Source organism: Phoenix dactylifera, chromosome 9 (assembly GCF_009389715.1).
Source record: "Phoenix dactylifera cultivar Barhee BC4 chromosome 9, palm_55x_up_171113_PBpolish2nd_filt_p, whole genome shotgun sequence".
NCBI classification, from domain to species: domain Eukaryota; kingdom Viridiplantae; phylum Streptophyta; class Magnoliopsida; order Arecales; family Arecaceae; genus Phoenix; species Phoenix dactylifera.
Genome location: NC_052400.1, coordinates 1,398,561 through 1,412,451, shown reverse-complemented (window position 1 = coordinate 1,412,451; position 13,891 = coordinate 1,398,561). Strand labels below are relative to the sequence as shown.

Below are 13,891 nucleotides of genomic sequence, written 5' to 3'. Positions count from 1 at the left end.
TGATGGTTCTGCTACCAACCACATGCAGCATATCATATGATATTCTTAATTCATATTAGAAAATGGTGACATTTCGACATCTCTGTGATCTTTGTTGTCCAGGACCCATGTACCAGAGTTTTATTAGAAAGAACTGAGAAGACTTAGCCACCAACCAAAGGAGACTTGTACTTGGCCATCTGTAGATGCCATGTCATCAAATTTCTTGTGTCAATTAACTACCAATTGGTCCAATAATTGATGGAGCCCACTACTCACCTGTAAGAAGAATCCAAGACAACCAAAGGCAGCTGTGTCACAAGGTCATGAGGCTGGCATCATTTGTGGGACCCAAGTATAACAAAGCAATACTGGCAAAAGGTGAGGGTCTGCTGTTTGGTTCCTGGACAGCGAAGAAGGTAGAACCCCCAGCTTGGCCACAACCGTGCCAATGTTCCTTCAAGGCAAAGATTTGAATTTTAAAATATAAAATTACCCTGGAGATGGAATATTAAACTTCATCCCAAAACAACTTATGTAATGGCAACAGCATCAAGCAAAATTTTATAGAATGATAATAAAATTTATGATTACAGAATAAATCTTTATTAAGTTGTTTGCACAAAAATTATTTGAATAATCATTATGTGGAAGGAAAATGTTGTGAATATATCAAGATCTTTCACAGATTCGCCTAACTGCAGTCTCGAATATATGATGGATCATCAGATGGCTATTAGATCACGATTCGATGTCATTCGTATAATCTAAATTTCTAGGAAAACAATGATGGTAACTTGTCTAAATTTGGTACACTGGCAGATTGGTGTCCTGCTTCAAGGTTGCAGAGTTCAAACATAACTAAAAACAACAGCAGATTATGATCATAACCATCTAATGTGGCGGGTCCATTCAATCTGGGCCGTACAATTTCATCAGGTTCTCAACCACCGGCCTATTTATGGATCTAATCTAAATTTAGTGCACCCACTGGCAAAATTCGGTGTCCGTATGGTTCTGCCGTTCTGGAAGAAAAGAATCCTATGCCATGAAAAATAAAACAAAAGGAAAACTAGCCGTTGGAGAATCTTTAAAAAACTATAAAGAAAGGAAAAAAGTAAGAACAAATTGGGGATTTGTGGGGCCCATGGGATTCTTAGCAACGGAAAAAAGGCCACTCCAGCCTTGCCACGCCCCACAAATAGAATCTCCCAACGGCTCTCTTGGGTGGCTCCAGATCAGTGACCGTTGGTGGGTTCCCCTTGCTCTCTAATTTGAACCCAAATATAACCGTTGGAGCACCCAATCCCCCCTGTCTCTATAGCTATCCCCTTTCTCCAACAGAGAGGAAGAAGACCAAACTACTACTCTGTCCTCTCTATTCAAGTATTATTACTCTTCCCTGGCCTCCATCCTCTCAGGTTCAATCAAGAATGGCAGTCGAGGTGAAATCCGAGGCAACTCAGATGGTAGAGGAGACCGTCAAGGCTGCCGAGGAGTCGGTCCAGGTGGTGGGGGATGAGGAGAAGAAACGAGAAGAAACCAAGTCGGCCGAGGAGGAACAGAAGGATTCTTCGGTCCCTGTGATCGAGAAAAGTTCTTCCTTTAGGGAGGAGAGCAACTTCCTCTCCGACTTGAAGGAGAGCGAGAGGAAGGCGTTGATCGAGCTGAGAGCGAAGGTCGAGGAGGCTATCCTCGAGAACAAGCTTTTCAAGAAGGAAGAGCAGAAAGCTGAGGAGAAACAAGAGGCCAAAGAGAAGGAAAAACCCCACATCCAAGAGGGAGATGAAGGCGAAAAAGCAAAGCCTGAGCTTAAGGAGAAAGTGGAGGTGAAGGAGAAGGAGGAGAGCAAGCTTTTCAAGAAACTTTTCAAGAAGGAAGGCAAGCAGGAGGAGCAGAAACCGAAGGAGAAAGAAGAGGTGAAGGAGACGGAGAAACCTGAAACCCAAGAGGGAGATGAGGGAGAAAAAGCAAAAGCTGAGCCAAAGGATAAAGAGGAGGAGGAGGAGAAGGAGGAGGAGGAGGAGGAGGAGAAACCTATCTCCCAAGAAGGTGGTGAAGGAGATGAGGTGAAACCTGAGCCAAAGGAGAAAGAGGAGGTGAAACCCGAGACAAAAGAAGGTAGCGAAGGAGAAAAGGCAGAACCTGATGTAGCTACTGAGCCAAAGGCCAAAGAAGCTGAACTTACCGAGGAGAAATCCACAGCTTCTGAGGTGAAGGCTGTGGAAGAAGCTGAAGCAACCGAGGTCAAAGAGGTCGAAGTCATCGACAAGGAGGTGTCTCTTTGGGGAGTGCCCCTTTTGCCAAGCAAAGCCTGTGATAGCACTGATGTCATCCTTCTGAAGTTCCTCCGTGCCCGTGAGTTCAAGGTGAAGGAGGCCTTTGAGATGCTCCAGAACACTCTTCGGTGGAGAAAGGAGTTCAATGCCGATTCAATCCTCGATGAGTTGCTGGATGCTGATCTTGGAGCTGCGAGCTACACGGATGGCGTCGATCGTGAGGGGCACCCTGTTTGCTACAACGTCTCAGGGGTGTTCCAGGATGACAAGCTCTACCAGAAGATTTTCGGTACAGAGGAGGGGAGGGAGAAGTTCCTGAAGTGGAGGGTTCAACTAATGGAGAAGGGCATTCAGAAGCTTGACTTCAAGCCTGGAGGTGTTGCCTCGATGCTCCAGATTACTGACCTGAAGGACTCTCCCGGTCCATCGAAGAAGGAGCTTAGGATTGCTATGAAGCAGGTTGTCCAGCTGCTTCAAGACAACTATCCAGAATTTGTCGCAAGAAATGTGAGTATCGTTTCATTTCATTCTTGTCTTCCCATTTCTTCTTCCTATTTATGTGATGCAGAAAAATCGATCCGAACCTGTTACCAGTTTGATGTTTTCTTTTCTTTTCTTTTCTCTCTTTTTTTTTTTCTTTTTGAATTCCTTCGAGATTTTGATTTAAATCATGCCGTTTTATTTTCTTGAGGCTATCATAGAAAATTTGTTGGATACCAATTAGATCATGTTAAATTGATATAAGTAATCCAAAGACCATAACAGGTCACTCTTGCCTTTATGGCTAGGGGATCTTCCCCTTGGTGCCTTGTCAGTGGTTTGAGGATTCACACCCTCTTCCTCTTAAAAAAAAAGAAAGAAAAAGAAAACAAGGCTGAAGAATACAGTTGTTCTTTGCTTTGAACTATTTTCCCTGGAGTGTTAATTTCTTCCTTTGTTTTGCTTACTTTGAATGAAAGAAGGTGAGAGAACCAATATGAAGGAATACTAGTGATGTTAGCTGTTTTCAGTTTTTGATACTGGATTCTTCTCTGTCATGGTTCTCTATTGCATTTTATTCTGTAATTTCTGCCACATTCTTATAGGTAGACACAGTATTAGATATTTAATTCTTTTCACAGACTCATGGTAACTGTTGATCAACAACTTGGGTAAATTTCCTAAGCTAGCAATTACCAAATGCATTTATATTGTCGCCTATGCTACTTGAAGCTGGGTTCTTATTTGATGGCGTAAAAATTTGTTAGCTGATATTATTGGGCTGGTATCCATTAAAAAGAAACACTTTTCCTAAAAACAAACACTCTCTACAATGGATTATGGCCATCAGATGTCATTAACTTTCTTATAAAGACCTAGTTTTAATATAATAACCACATTAACATTTGAATTCCACATCAAAAGATGCAGCTAGTTGAAGCGTGGTTTGTAATTCTCTTGCAACCGGGACAATGGAATTATATTTGTTGGTTTAGATATGTAGATTTCTAATAAAACATCCCCATTTATCTGAATTTCTGATTGTAGATTTTCATCAATGTTCCGTTCTGGTACTACGCATTCAATGCTCTCCTCTCCCCTTTCTTAACCCAAAGAACTAAGAGCAAATTTGTCTTTGCTCGTCCAGCAAAGGTCACAGAGACTCTTCTCAAGTAAGCTCTCTCTTCTCTGCCTCCCAATCTTAATTGTATGTGTATCTATGGCAACAATTATATAGAAAAAGAATCTTGACAGATATTGCTCTTCTCAGGCACATTCCTGCTGAAGCTGTACCTATCAAATATGGTGGCCTGAAACGCGAGAATGACACCGAGTTCTCTGTCGAAGATGGCGGGGTTTCAGAGCTCATTGTCAAAGCTGGTTCGACTGAATGCATTGAAATTCCTGCGCCAGAGGTATCAATCTCTTTCAATTAAATTCCTGCGGCAGAGTTCTTCTAGTTGCCAATAATTTGACTGTTGCTAGCTGGCTTCTTTTCTACTTGTTCTTCTTCCTACAGGTTGGAACTACACTACTTTGGGATTTGATTGTGTTGGGTTGGGAGGTGAGCTACAAAGAGGAGTTTGTCCCCACTGATGAGGGGTCCTACACCATCATTGTTCAGAAGGGCAAGAAGTTGGGATCTCAGGAAGAGCCAATGAGGAACTCATTCAAGAACAGTGAGCCTGGGAAGGTCATCCTGACAATTGAGAACAACTCATACAAGAAGAAGAAGGTCTTGTACCGATTCAAGACCAAGAGTTATTAAGCAGCAGCAGCGGGACTTCCATGCCTTCGTTACTTCTATATTATCGAATAATAAATGTGTCAAGAGTGTGTTGAGATCAGGGATGGAGATTGAGTGAGATGAGATAGTGGGATACTTACTAGATTCATTCTTTTACTATCATTCTTTTAGCAGCATCCTGTGTGGATATGCGTTTGGCTTTTGAAGCTTTGCTTCCAAATTTCTGCATGGTTGTATTACAGTATAGTAATCTTTGTAGAGAAGCATGATTTTTTCAATAATCAACAATTTATCATTTGATAGAACTTTCTGATTTGTACATTTAGTGTTTGTGCAGCTTTCTAAATGAACACAGAACCAAAGAACAATCTTTTAATGGTGTTTGTGTTTGTGTAGCTTTTTAAATGCACACAGAAACAAAGAACAATATTCGTTTAATGGTGTTTACAGTATAGTAATCTTTGTAGAGAAGCATGATTTTTTCAATAATCAACAATTTATCATTTGATAGAACTTTCTGATTTGTACATTTGGTGTTTGTGCAGCTTTCTAAATGAACACAGAACCAAAGAACAATCTTTTAATGGTGTTTGTGTTTGTGTAGCTTTTTAAATGCACACAGAAACAAAGAACAATATTCTTTTAATGGTGTTTGCATAAGCATGCAAGCTTGCATAGGAATATTAAACTCCTCTTGAGGAAAATTATCTTTGAATTCCACCTGGAAGAGAGAACTGGTAAGCACCTGATAACATGTATTATGCGTAGATTACAAATGAAAAAACACATTAAATATAACAGTTTGGAGAAAAAATATAATGAAATTGAATCTTTTTATTTTTTCATGGACAAAAAGTTGATATTGACTATTGCACCATATATATTTTAAGACAGGAATGACAATATATTATATTAAATTCCTATATGCTGTTTAATGATGTCAATAAAAATCTATTTTTATAAGTCTACAAGAATATATTTCAAATATTAGTTGATCTTAAATAACCACATGGTTCAATTTACACAAGGTGAACAAGAGGTATTTAAAGAAATATTCAAAAATTTAAGCTTATAAGTAGTTTCGTTGGATACAAAAAATGAAAAAGACAAATATAAAGAAAAGTTCTAAATTATCTTTATCCTAACTAAAAGATTACCTTTTTATATATATGTGAGAGATAGGAGGAGACATGTTCTTTTTAATAGTTTGGTCCTTGGTGTAAGACTAAAGCAAAATTTATCTTGATTTCGTACATGATAATTCGTTACCAACCAAATTATTTTGAATGAGAAAATTATATCTTAAATTTAGTTGTGATAACGTTAAATTAGTTGCAGCTAATTGATAACTAGACCTCTTTATTTTAGGAGAGAAGTTACAGCAAGGCCCAGATACTCTCTAGTTTGAATGTGAAGCATTTCCATGATTGGTGTGATAGCCATGATTTGAATGGATCCCACAAAGCTGCTGTCTCATGTACCGCATGAGGCCCATCCAATCGTGGCCATCGTGACAATCATGGTCAAACATGGTTGAACGACTAGTCTCTCCAGTTCACTGTGAGTCGAAGAGGAACTGACTCATCTTTTTATAAGTAAATTATATGCTCTAAATTGCAAAACTTAAGCTTGTACATGGCTCAGCCACTTGCTCGCATTATTCATGACATACTGCACTCTTGAGGTTATCTGATTCTCGTTGTGAGATAGGTTTGCTTGGCCCGTTGCAGGCACAACGATGAGAAGCACGACGACGCTGGAGAGCTTGGCTATCGGCTACTCTGGTCAAGATCGGAAAGGGTTAGCTGTGCATCATCGCTACTGGGGTTCTTATTGGGTGGCCAGACTCCGACTTGAAACAGGATGAATGAAGAAATCCTTTGGTCAGCGTGTATCCGACAACAAACTCTTTAGTGCCTAAGTCAGGATTGTGCTCAGGAAAGAGGAGGAGGTTCACTCTTGTGTATTTACTCACCTCCTGAGTTCTCCTTTCTTTTGTTGATTAAGTGGGTGAAGGAGCTTACCTACCATTGGCATGTGGGCCGATCAGAAATGATTGGCTTGGGTACCGACCTCAACATTAGGCATCAATGTCTCACACGTGAATGACATATCGTCTATCGCATCGGTAGGATTTCAGTGATCACTAGGGCCCTAGGTTAGGATGCGACCAACCATGGAGAACTCATGATATACAAGTTCGGTATCACGACGCTAGACCTGCCAAGTGGTCGCTTCCTGATCAACCACGTGTTAGTGTTGTGGTGAATTCTGATTGGTTGGTCTTTCTAGAGAGCTGTGGCTGATTTGGAGGTGTATCGGGTTTAAACTTTGATGGTGAGGGGAAAGTTGTGTCCATCCTATGTTCGGATATTGATATTCTATTTTTCTTTCATTATAGTAATTACTTTGAAATGACCAAGACTAGAGGGATCCACTTAGGCAAAATAATTTGGTAATAGAGATGATTCTTAACTTTAGACCACCTACCAAGCCTATCACCAAGACTTAGCAGCCCTATACATGATCCAAACCCAAGCAGGATCCAATCTGAATACATATACTAATGGCTTAGCATGGTACAAAAGAAAGGTCGAAAAAAAAATCTAGATCTTAGTCTAGATTTACTAAAAATTGGCTGATTTGAGCTTGAGCACATCCATACTTGATTTGTTTTAAACCCAAGTCAAAATTTTACCCAACCAAATTCTACATCAAGGTATGCCATCTCGATACCGGCTCCGTACTGCTACCATAATATCGTTATGTTAGTATGGTACGGAGCTGGTTCGACGCACCAATACTCAGTACGCCTATTGTACTATGTATTAGTATTGAACTGATATGGTATTCCACGTATTATCCAATTTTGTATGATATAGTGTGTCATACCTGATAGAGTTTAATTCATGAATGGATAGGATACAGATTCAAACCTTCAAATTGGGGAAGTTTGCCTAGAATACGTAAAATGATATATATATATACCAGGAGCCACCTTGGCATCTACGATCGCGTGGCCTAATGGATAAGGCGCTCGCCTCCGGAGCGGGAGATTGTGGGTTCGAGTCCCATCGCGATCGTTTAATATTTTTCCTTTTTTTTATCAATTATTTCTTTTTTATCTGACCTCAAAGCACCAAACCTTTAACAAACCACCTTTTTTTTTTTTTGGTACAAAACAAGCCACCTTTGTCGTGACAGATTAAAAAGCGAACCAACTTCTAGAGTTCAATTGTTTTAGATTTAAACTGTTTCTTTATTTTTTTTGTTATAATAATTTTTTTGTCAATTATTTTATCTGTCCTCAAAGCACCAAATCTTCGACAAGCTACTTCCCTCCTGACAAATAAGAAATGAACCAAAATTTTGCTATCTTTTATGTTATAATTGCTGTTTCTTTTTACTTCCACGGAGCTGACTTCATGCTGATGAGATAAGAATTTGATTTTTTAAGTTCTTTTTACGTCTCCAACCATCCACATCCTTTCAAGTGAGATATACAATAAAATGGACTTCCTTAGAGATGCCAATTCTTTTAGATTTCAACTATTAACTAATTTTTTTTATTTCTCTCCAATGTTCTGCAACACTAACTTAATGACAACATCAAAAGAACTTGATTTTTTTTCTTTTATTTTCCTTTTGCTTTATTTGTCATCAAATGCTTCCAGTGAGAAACCAAAAATCTCTTTGATTTTAATTTTTCAACCATAGTCATTATACTTACTATTTTTTACTTCTTTTCAAAGTTTGAAGAAGCTAGATTAGTGCTGAAGAAATAAAATCTTGAACTTTTTAATTATTTTTTGGGTTCTTTGTTTTCAATGCTCCAACAAGATTTTATTTATCTTCAAAACTTCAATTGACTAATAGAGCCGCCGATTGGGTGGCTTCTTACGTGGCTAGTCACTTAGGCGGTCCTCTATGGATGCAGGAGGAAGAGCTGCCTAGGGCTCTCCGCGATGTTTTGTTTTCTAATTTTATTAAGTGTGTCCATACTCGAATACCGTGAGGTGCCCGCTAAAGCTAAAAAATAATAATAATAAAAAAATCCAACTAGCCACTGTCGATATGGACACTCTTATGTATTTCATTTTTTATTTTTTTTCAATTACTAGTTTTTGTTTACCCCTCCAAGTTCTATGAAATAGCTTTATGCTGGACTGGCAAAAATTTGAACTTTTTTTTTTATATTTTGTTTGTCTTTAAAACTCTAACAAGATTTTATTTATCTTCAAATCCCTAATAAGCCAACTTCTTGGTGACAAACTAGAATTAGACCTCCGTTACTCTGATCTTCAAGTGGCAAGATGCCACTGAGTCGCGCATCATTTCAGGCCCATCAACCTTTGTTCCACTCTCTCCAAGGTCATCACGAGAGTTTTAGTTGCTAGACTTAGAGGGATTCTCCCCAGACTCATCAGGCCTGAACAGGAGGCCTTTATGGGAAGCCGAAGCATCTTTGACAATATTTTGGATGTTTAGAAGTTCATGCATGATCTTTAGGGGTCCTCAAGTCATCGGAGCCTTATGGCGGTTAAGCTGGACATGGAGCGAGCTTATGATCGGATGAGATGGACCTTTCTTTCCCATTCACTGAATAGCTGGTCGGATCCAACTGGTGCTTTCTATAGTCTTTGAGCCTGGTTGCAACCTTCCTTGATTATTTGAAAGGTTCCTTGAAGAGACCCGCCACTGATAGTAGAGGTGTCAGTTTTGCTTATATTACTTATCATATTTGGCTGGATAGGAACTCTAGAATCTTTGAGGGGTGGTGACAAAATTGTAAGGCATGACTGATGGGGCGCTTCTCCAAGCTGAGGAGTTCTCCCGTGCGCAAATTTTTAGAGGACCTAACATTACAAGGGATATTTGGGCTTCCCATTCAGCTCTTGGAGCATCTCAAATAATTTTCGTCTCTTGGGAGGCCCCATCCGCAAGATTTCTCAAGGTAAACTTTGATTGTGTTTGATGATGAGAGTAAAGAAGGGGTTGGGTTTGTGATCAGAGATATTGATTCCAGATTAGTTGCAATTAGAGGTAGTCGGCTCTATGACATCTCTATTTCTAGTGCTGAGCTCGGGGCCGCTTGGGAGGGTTACCTACGCACGGTTTACCCTGAGGGCGGACCAGGTTCACCTGGAAAGAGATTCGGCGATTGTGATTGGATAGATCCAGGGCCATACTAGAGCTGGCGAGCACCTACTGTTGCAGGATATGTATAACCTGTTGAGGGACTGGGAGGCCTCCCGGGTTATCCATGTCTATTGCAAGGCGAATGGGGCTGCTCATTGGGTCATATTATATGTTGCGCAACACTTTGGTGTATGGATTTGTAATAGCTATGAGTCTTCACCACGTCCTTTTTACTACCTTCTTGTTTCTAATTTTTGGATGTATCCATACTAGGATGATATAATGTAACCGGTTTATTTAAAAAAAAGCCTATTTTTTTAAAAAATAATAAAATTTGATACCTACAGAGAACAAAGTGAAAAAAGTACAGTTTCATACTCCTGCTGAAAAAAAAAAAAAAACATTCTGACACAATTTGATGGCCTACCAAAAAATAATTACCATTTGATAGCCGTCGATGTTGATTGAGACCTTTTTCCTATGACCAACCATGCAAATAATGTGTTAAAGGCCAAGAGCTTTTGAGGATATATACCCAACTGCATAATCAAATTTGACTGCTACAAAGCTGCGAAATTTTTGAATGCAGATGAGACAAGTCTCATGGATGATCTGCATAGTTGTACAACATTGTTGCATGGCCTTCATGGCTATTAAGAAGGTGGTTGTCATTACACAACTGTCAGAAGGCAAATCATGCTGCATCCATCTGTGGGATCTGTACTTCTCTAAAAAAATCTTTTTTTTTAAAGCAGACTGTTTATATTATTCAGATACAAATATATTTAATAAAATTAAAAAATAAAATATTTCAAATGTCCTACGCAATTTACTCTCAATCGTCCACGACATGCTTTTTATAGAGTTGCCCACATAAACCGCAATTCAGTCTACGATCTTGTTTGCCTTTTGTTTAAAATTTTTTTCCTTGATTTTGAACCTTTGGACTTGCTCTAACTAGTTGGTGTTTGGATTGTTGTATTACCTAATATATTTTTTTTTTTTTGTCTTCAAAGTATGCAAACATGGAATTGCCTTTGATCCTCCAAAACTGGCGTTGGTGTGAAGTGTTGTACAAGATGCAATTATGAAGATCAGATGCAGAGATGAAATATGAAGGAAGCTATCAGATATTATTTTCAAAGGCCAATAAAAAGTACAAGGTCCAATTTTAGTTGTAGCATGAGTCGCTGTGATGGTATGCGGCCTCAAGTTAATATCACTTCTAATTAAGAGGACAAAGTCCAACATGGAGAGCAGGTGAATGGGACAGTGGCCATGATAGGGAATAGGTGGCAAAGAGATGGATCATGGCAACATGTGAGCCATTCAAAACTTAAAATTGGAAATGTGTTTTAATAATTTTTAACAAGATAGTATGACTTTTCTCTTTGGATAAGTGGCCAATGTGAAAACGATTCAATTCAATTGTAATAGCCCAAACCGGTTTGAAGAGGCCAGGCCCATTGGTCCTTGAGCATGCCCTGTTGCACACAATGGGGTAAAGAAGAACACCAGTTGGAGTCTTCTTCCACCTATCTCGTCGGACTTCGAGCATCCTAGGGCATGTTGAGTTTATCCAAAAATCTAGAATTCACTTATTTAATGCTCCTTCCTCCTCCTCTTAGCTCCATCAATGAAGACTCGAGGAATAGCCGCCAATCTCGACGATTCTTCTCTGGGTTTTCTTTTTAATTCGTTACTGGAAAGAGCTGCTGGAACTTCATCGGACCGAGGTGAGTGTTGTCTGCCTTGCTCTCTTTCTTTTTCCTCTCTTGAATTCTTTTCCTCTGTTGCTCTCTCTTTGCATGGTTCTATAGACCCAGCAGGAGGGTCCCAAATATTCTCATTATGAACTTGAGTTGACTCTAGTAGAGGGTCTTAGACCAGAGTCGCTACGACCATCCGCCACTCTAGCCTTAGCTTGACCATTGCCAAACATCACTAGACTTTATCATCATTAGCCTTTATTGTGTTATATATACTATGGTTTGATTCTTGTTTCACAAGTTGATTGGTTAGATTGGTTAGAGTGAACCGACCTGAATTATCGGATGTTACAACCTGTTGGCTCTATCCATCTGGCACCCGACTGTTGTCAGCTACCATTTGACCTATAGTTGATAACCCCTGATCTATTACGTTTTTCTTGATTAGATATATATTTTTTGATCAGATGGATTAAGTTACGTTGTGCTGATCGATTAGAGCAATTGGGTTGTCATCTAGCTAGCCTCATATATCTTTCTATACGAATCTATTTTCATAGTCGGTCTTAGTTTTGTATGGACTACAGTTACTCGGACAAAAAAAAGCCTAACAAGATCTTATACTCTAATTTCTAAATTGAGATAAGACCCTAACCTTTTTTTTATATTTAATTTTTAATTAAAGAAGAATAGAGAATATGGGTAATTCAAATATTAGAACTCTAAAATTAAGTAATTACTGAATAATTGATTCATTAATATGACGAGTGATTGATAAGGGATAAGTTGCTATTATATTGATATTAAGTTAATTGGACATGTTAGGTGCGTATTGGTAATATTGTAGCTGCGTTGGATTGCGATAGAGGTAAGAATTTCTCTACTCGGTCACCGGTTATATGTATATGTTTATTAGTTTGTACCACTGGATTTACATCATGAGATTTATATCGATAAATTTGGTTTGGCATGTGATGGCATATTTTATATAATTTTCAGTACAAATATATTCGTATGGTTATTATATGTATTAAATATTGAAAACATAATTACGTAAATAAAAATACTTTGAATTTGAGAGAAATTCATCGTATAAGTGGTAACTGATTTGACAAGAGTAACATATAAATCAAACGGACAAGATATATATGATGTGGACTAACCTCGTCATGGATAGCCTCTATAAGCTTATGCATAGGATAGCCTCCACGAGCTTATGCGTAAAATAGCCTTTATGAGCTTATGCGTGGAATAGCCTCTACGAGCTTATGCGTAGGATAGCCTCTATGGGCTTACGTGTGGGATAGCGTCCAAGGGCTTGACGCATGGGGATAGTCTTCATAGGCTTATGTGTAGGATAGCACTCATAGACTTGATGCATAGGGATAGCCTTCACGGGCTTATGCATGGGATAGCATCTACGGGCTGACGCGTTGGATTTTTGTTCGTCTTGGATCGACTAATGATCTTGATTAGTCCACAACCAAAAGTTAATTAATAAAAATATTCAAATCAAGTTAATGAGAAATAGATGACATGACATAAGAAATTATTGTTAAACAATTAGTTACATTTGAGATATATATATGTGTATATATATATATATATATATATATATATATATATATATATATATATATATATATATGTTTCTTTGAAAAGATAATAATGAGAACTTATGTGCCTGTTATTTGTTTGAGCTTTCCAAGTATTGATATGATATTTATTTTATCTAGTATTTTTAATTAATTATTTTTTTATTACTTATGGTGCAACGGTTCGATATTTTTACGGGGCTGTAAAACTCACAATCTTCTTTTCTTTTTCTTTTCAAAGTTGCAGGTTGCAAGTGGCGTAATATTTGGTATGAATTGGGATTATATGGATAAGGGATGAATAGATAGAGCATCACTGATACTGGTTGGATGATTAAATTTTGTAATTGGATCAATTTTGTTGATTCGTTATGATTTGAGATTATTTTGATTATGGATATTGAGGTTGCGATAAATTTTTAAGCCTAGTATATTCTCTAGGGCCTTATCCTAGAGAGTATGTGGCCGTGTTACGTGGTCAGATTTGGATTGGCACGATACCAATTGCGTGGGGAAAAGAATGAAAGGGATGGTTTCAGTTGGCTTCCCGTTGGCCAATTCTAGCATTTAATGATTTCCCACCGTTTGGAAATTTACTAGCATTGTGGAACAATCCAAGACAATATAATTTCCCGAAGGCGAAAACCAGTCAGGCGTTAGAGGCCTATTTCACTGAAAGAAATATTATTTACAAGACAAAGAAATTACATTTTCATATGCTTTATTTTCTGACAAACAGGAGCGCGCAATGCATATAATAATAATAAAAAATGATAAGATACAAAATATAAAATAAAAAATTGAAGTGTAGAAAAAATAGAAGAAGAATAAAATAGTGAAAATTTAAGAAAAAATAGAAATAGAAGAGGAGGTTGAGAGAACTTTGAACCAAAATTTTTGAAGGGGAATAGGTACTGAAGCTAAAAATGATATTATTATTATCTCTAAAAATGTCGTATATCT

At 38.1% G+C, this 13,891-nt stretch overlaps 1 protein-coding gene and 1 non-coding gene across 2 annotated transcripts; both read left to right on the top strand.

Annotated features, from left to right (window-relative positions):
- Positions 1–1,291: 1,291 nt before the first annotated feature.
- On the top strand, positions 1,292–4,790 carry LOC103719627 (patellin-4). Its single transcript, XM_008808965.3, has 4 exons — positions 1,292–2,765; positions 3,786–3,910; positions 4,009–4,153; positions 4,258–4,790. Exons 1-4 carry the CDS (start codon positions 1,413–1,415, stop codon positions 4,504–4,506), a joined length of 1,872 nt encoding a protein of 623 aa, XP_008807187.2. The 5' UTR covers positions 1,292–1,412; the 3' UTR covers positions 4,507–4,790.
- Positions 4,791–7,495: 2,705 nt separating this feature from the next.
- TRNAR-CCG lies at positions 7,496–7,568 on the top strand. The gene has a single exon. It is a non-coding gene; the product is annotated as a tRNA-Arg (tRNA).
- Positions 7,569–13,891: the final 6,323 nt, after the last annotated feature.

What these genes read in the sequence shown, in the direction of transcription:
- LOC103719627 (XM_008808965.3), top strand. Translation starts at nt 1,413, where the DNA reads ATGGCAGTCGAGGTGAAATCCGAGGCAACTCAGATGGTAGAGGAGACC. An exon ending in CAGAATTTGTCGCAAGAAAT is followed by an intron (nt 2,766 to 3,785) that starts GTGAGTATCGTT and finishes TTCTGATTGTAG; the next exon opens with ATTTTCATCAATGTTCCGTT. An exon ending in TTGAAATTCCTGCGCCAGAG is followed by an intron (nt 4,154 to 4,257) that starts GTATCAATCTCT and finishes TTCTTCCTACAG; the next exon opens with GTTGGAACTACACTACTTTG.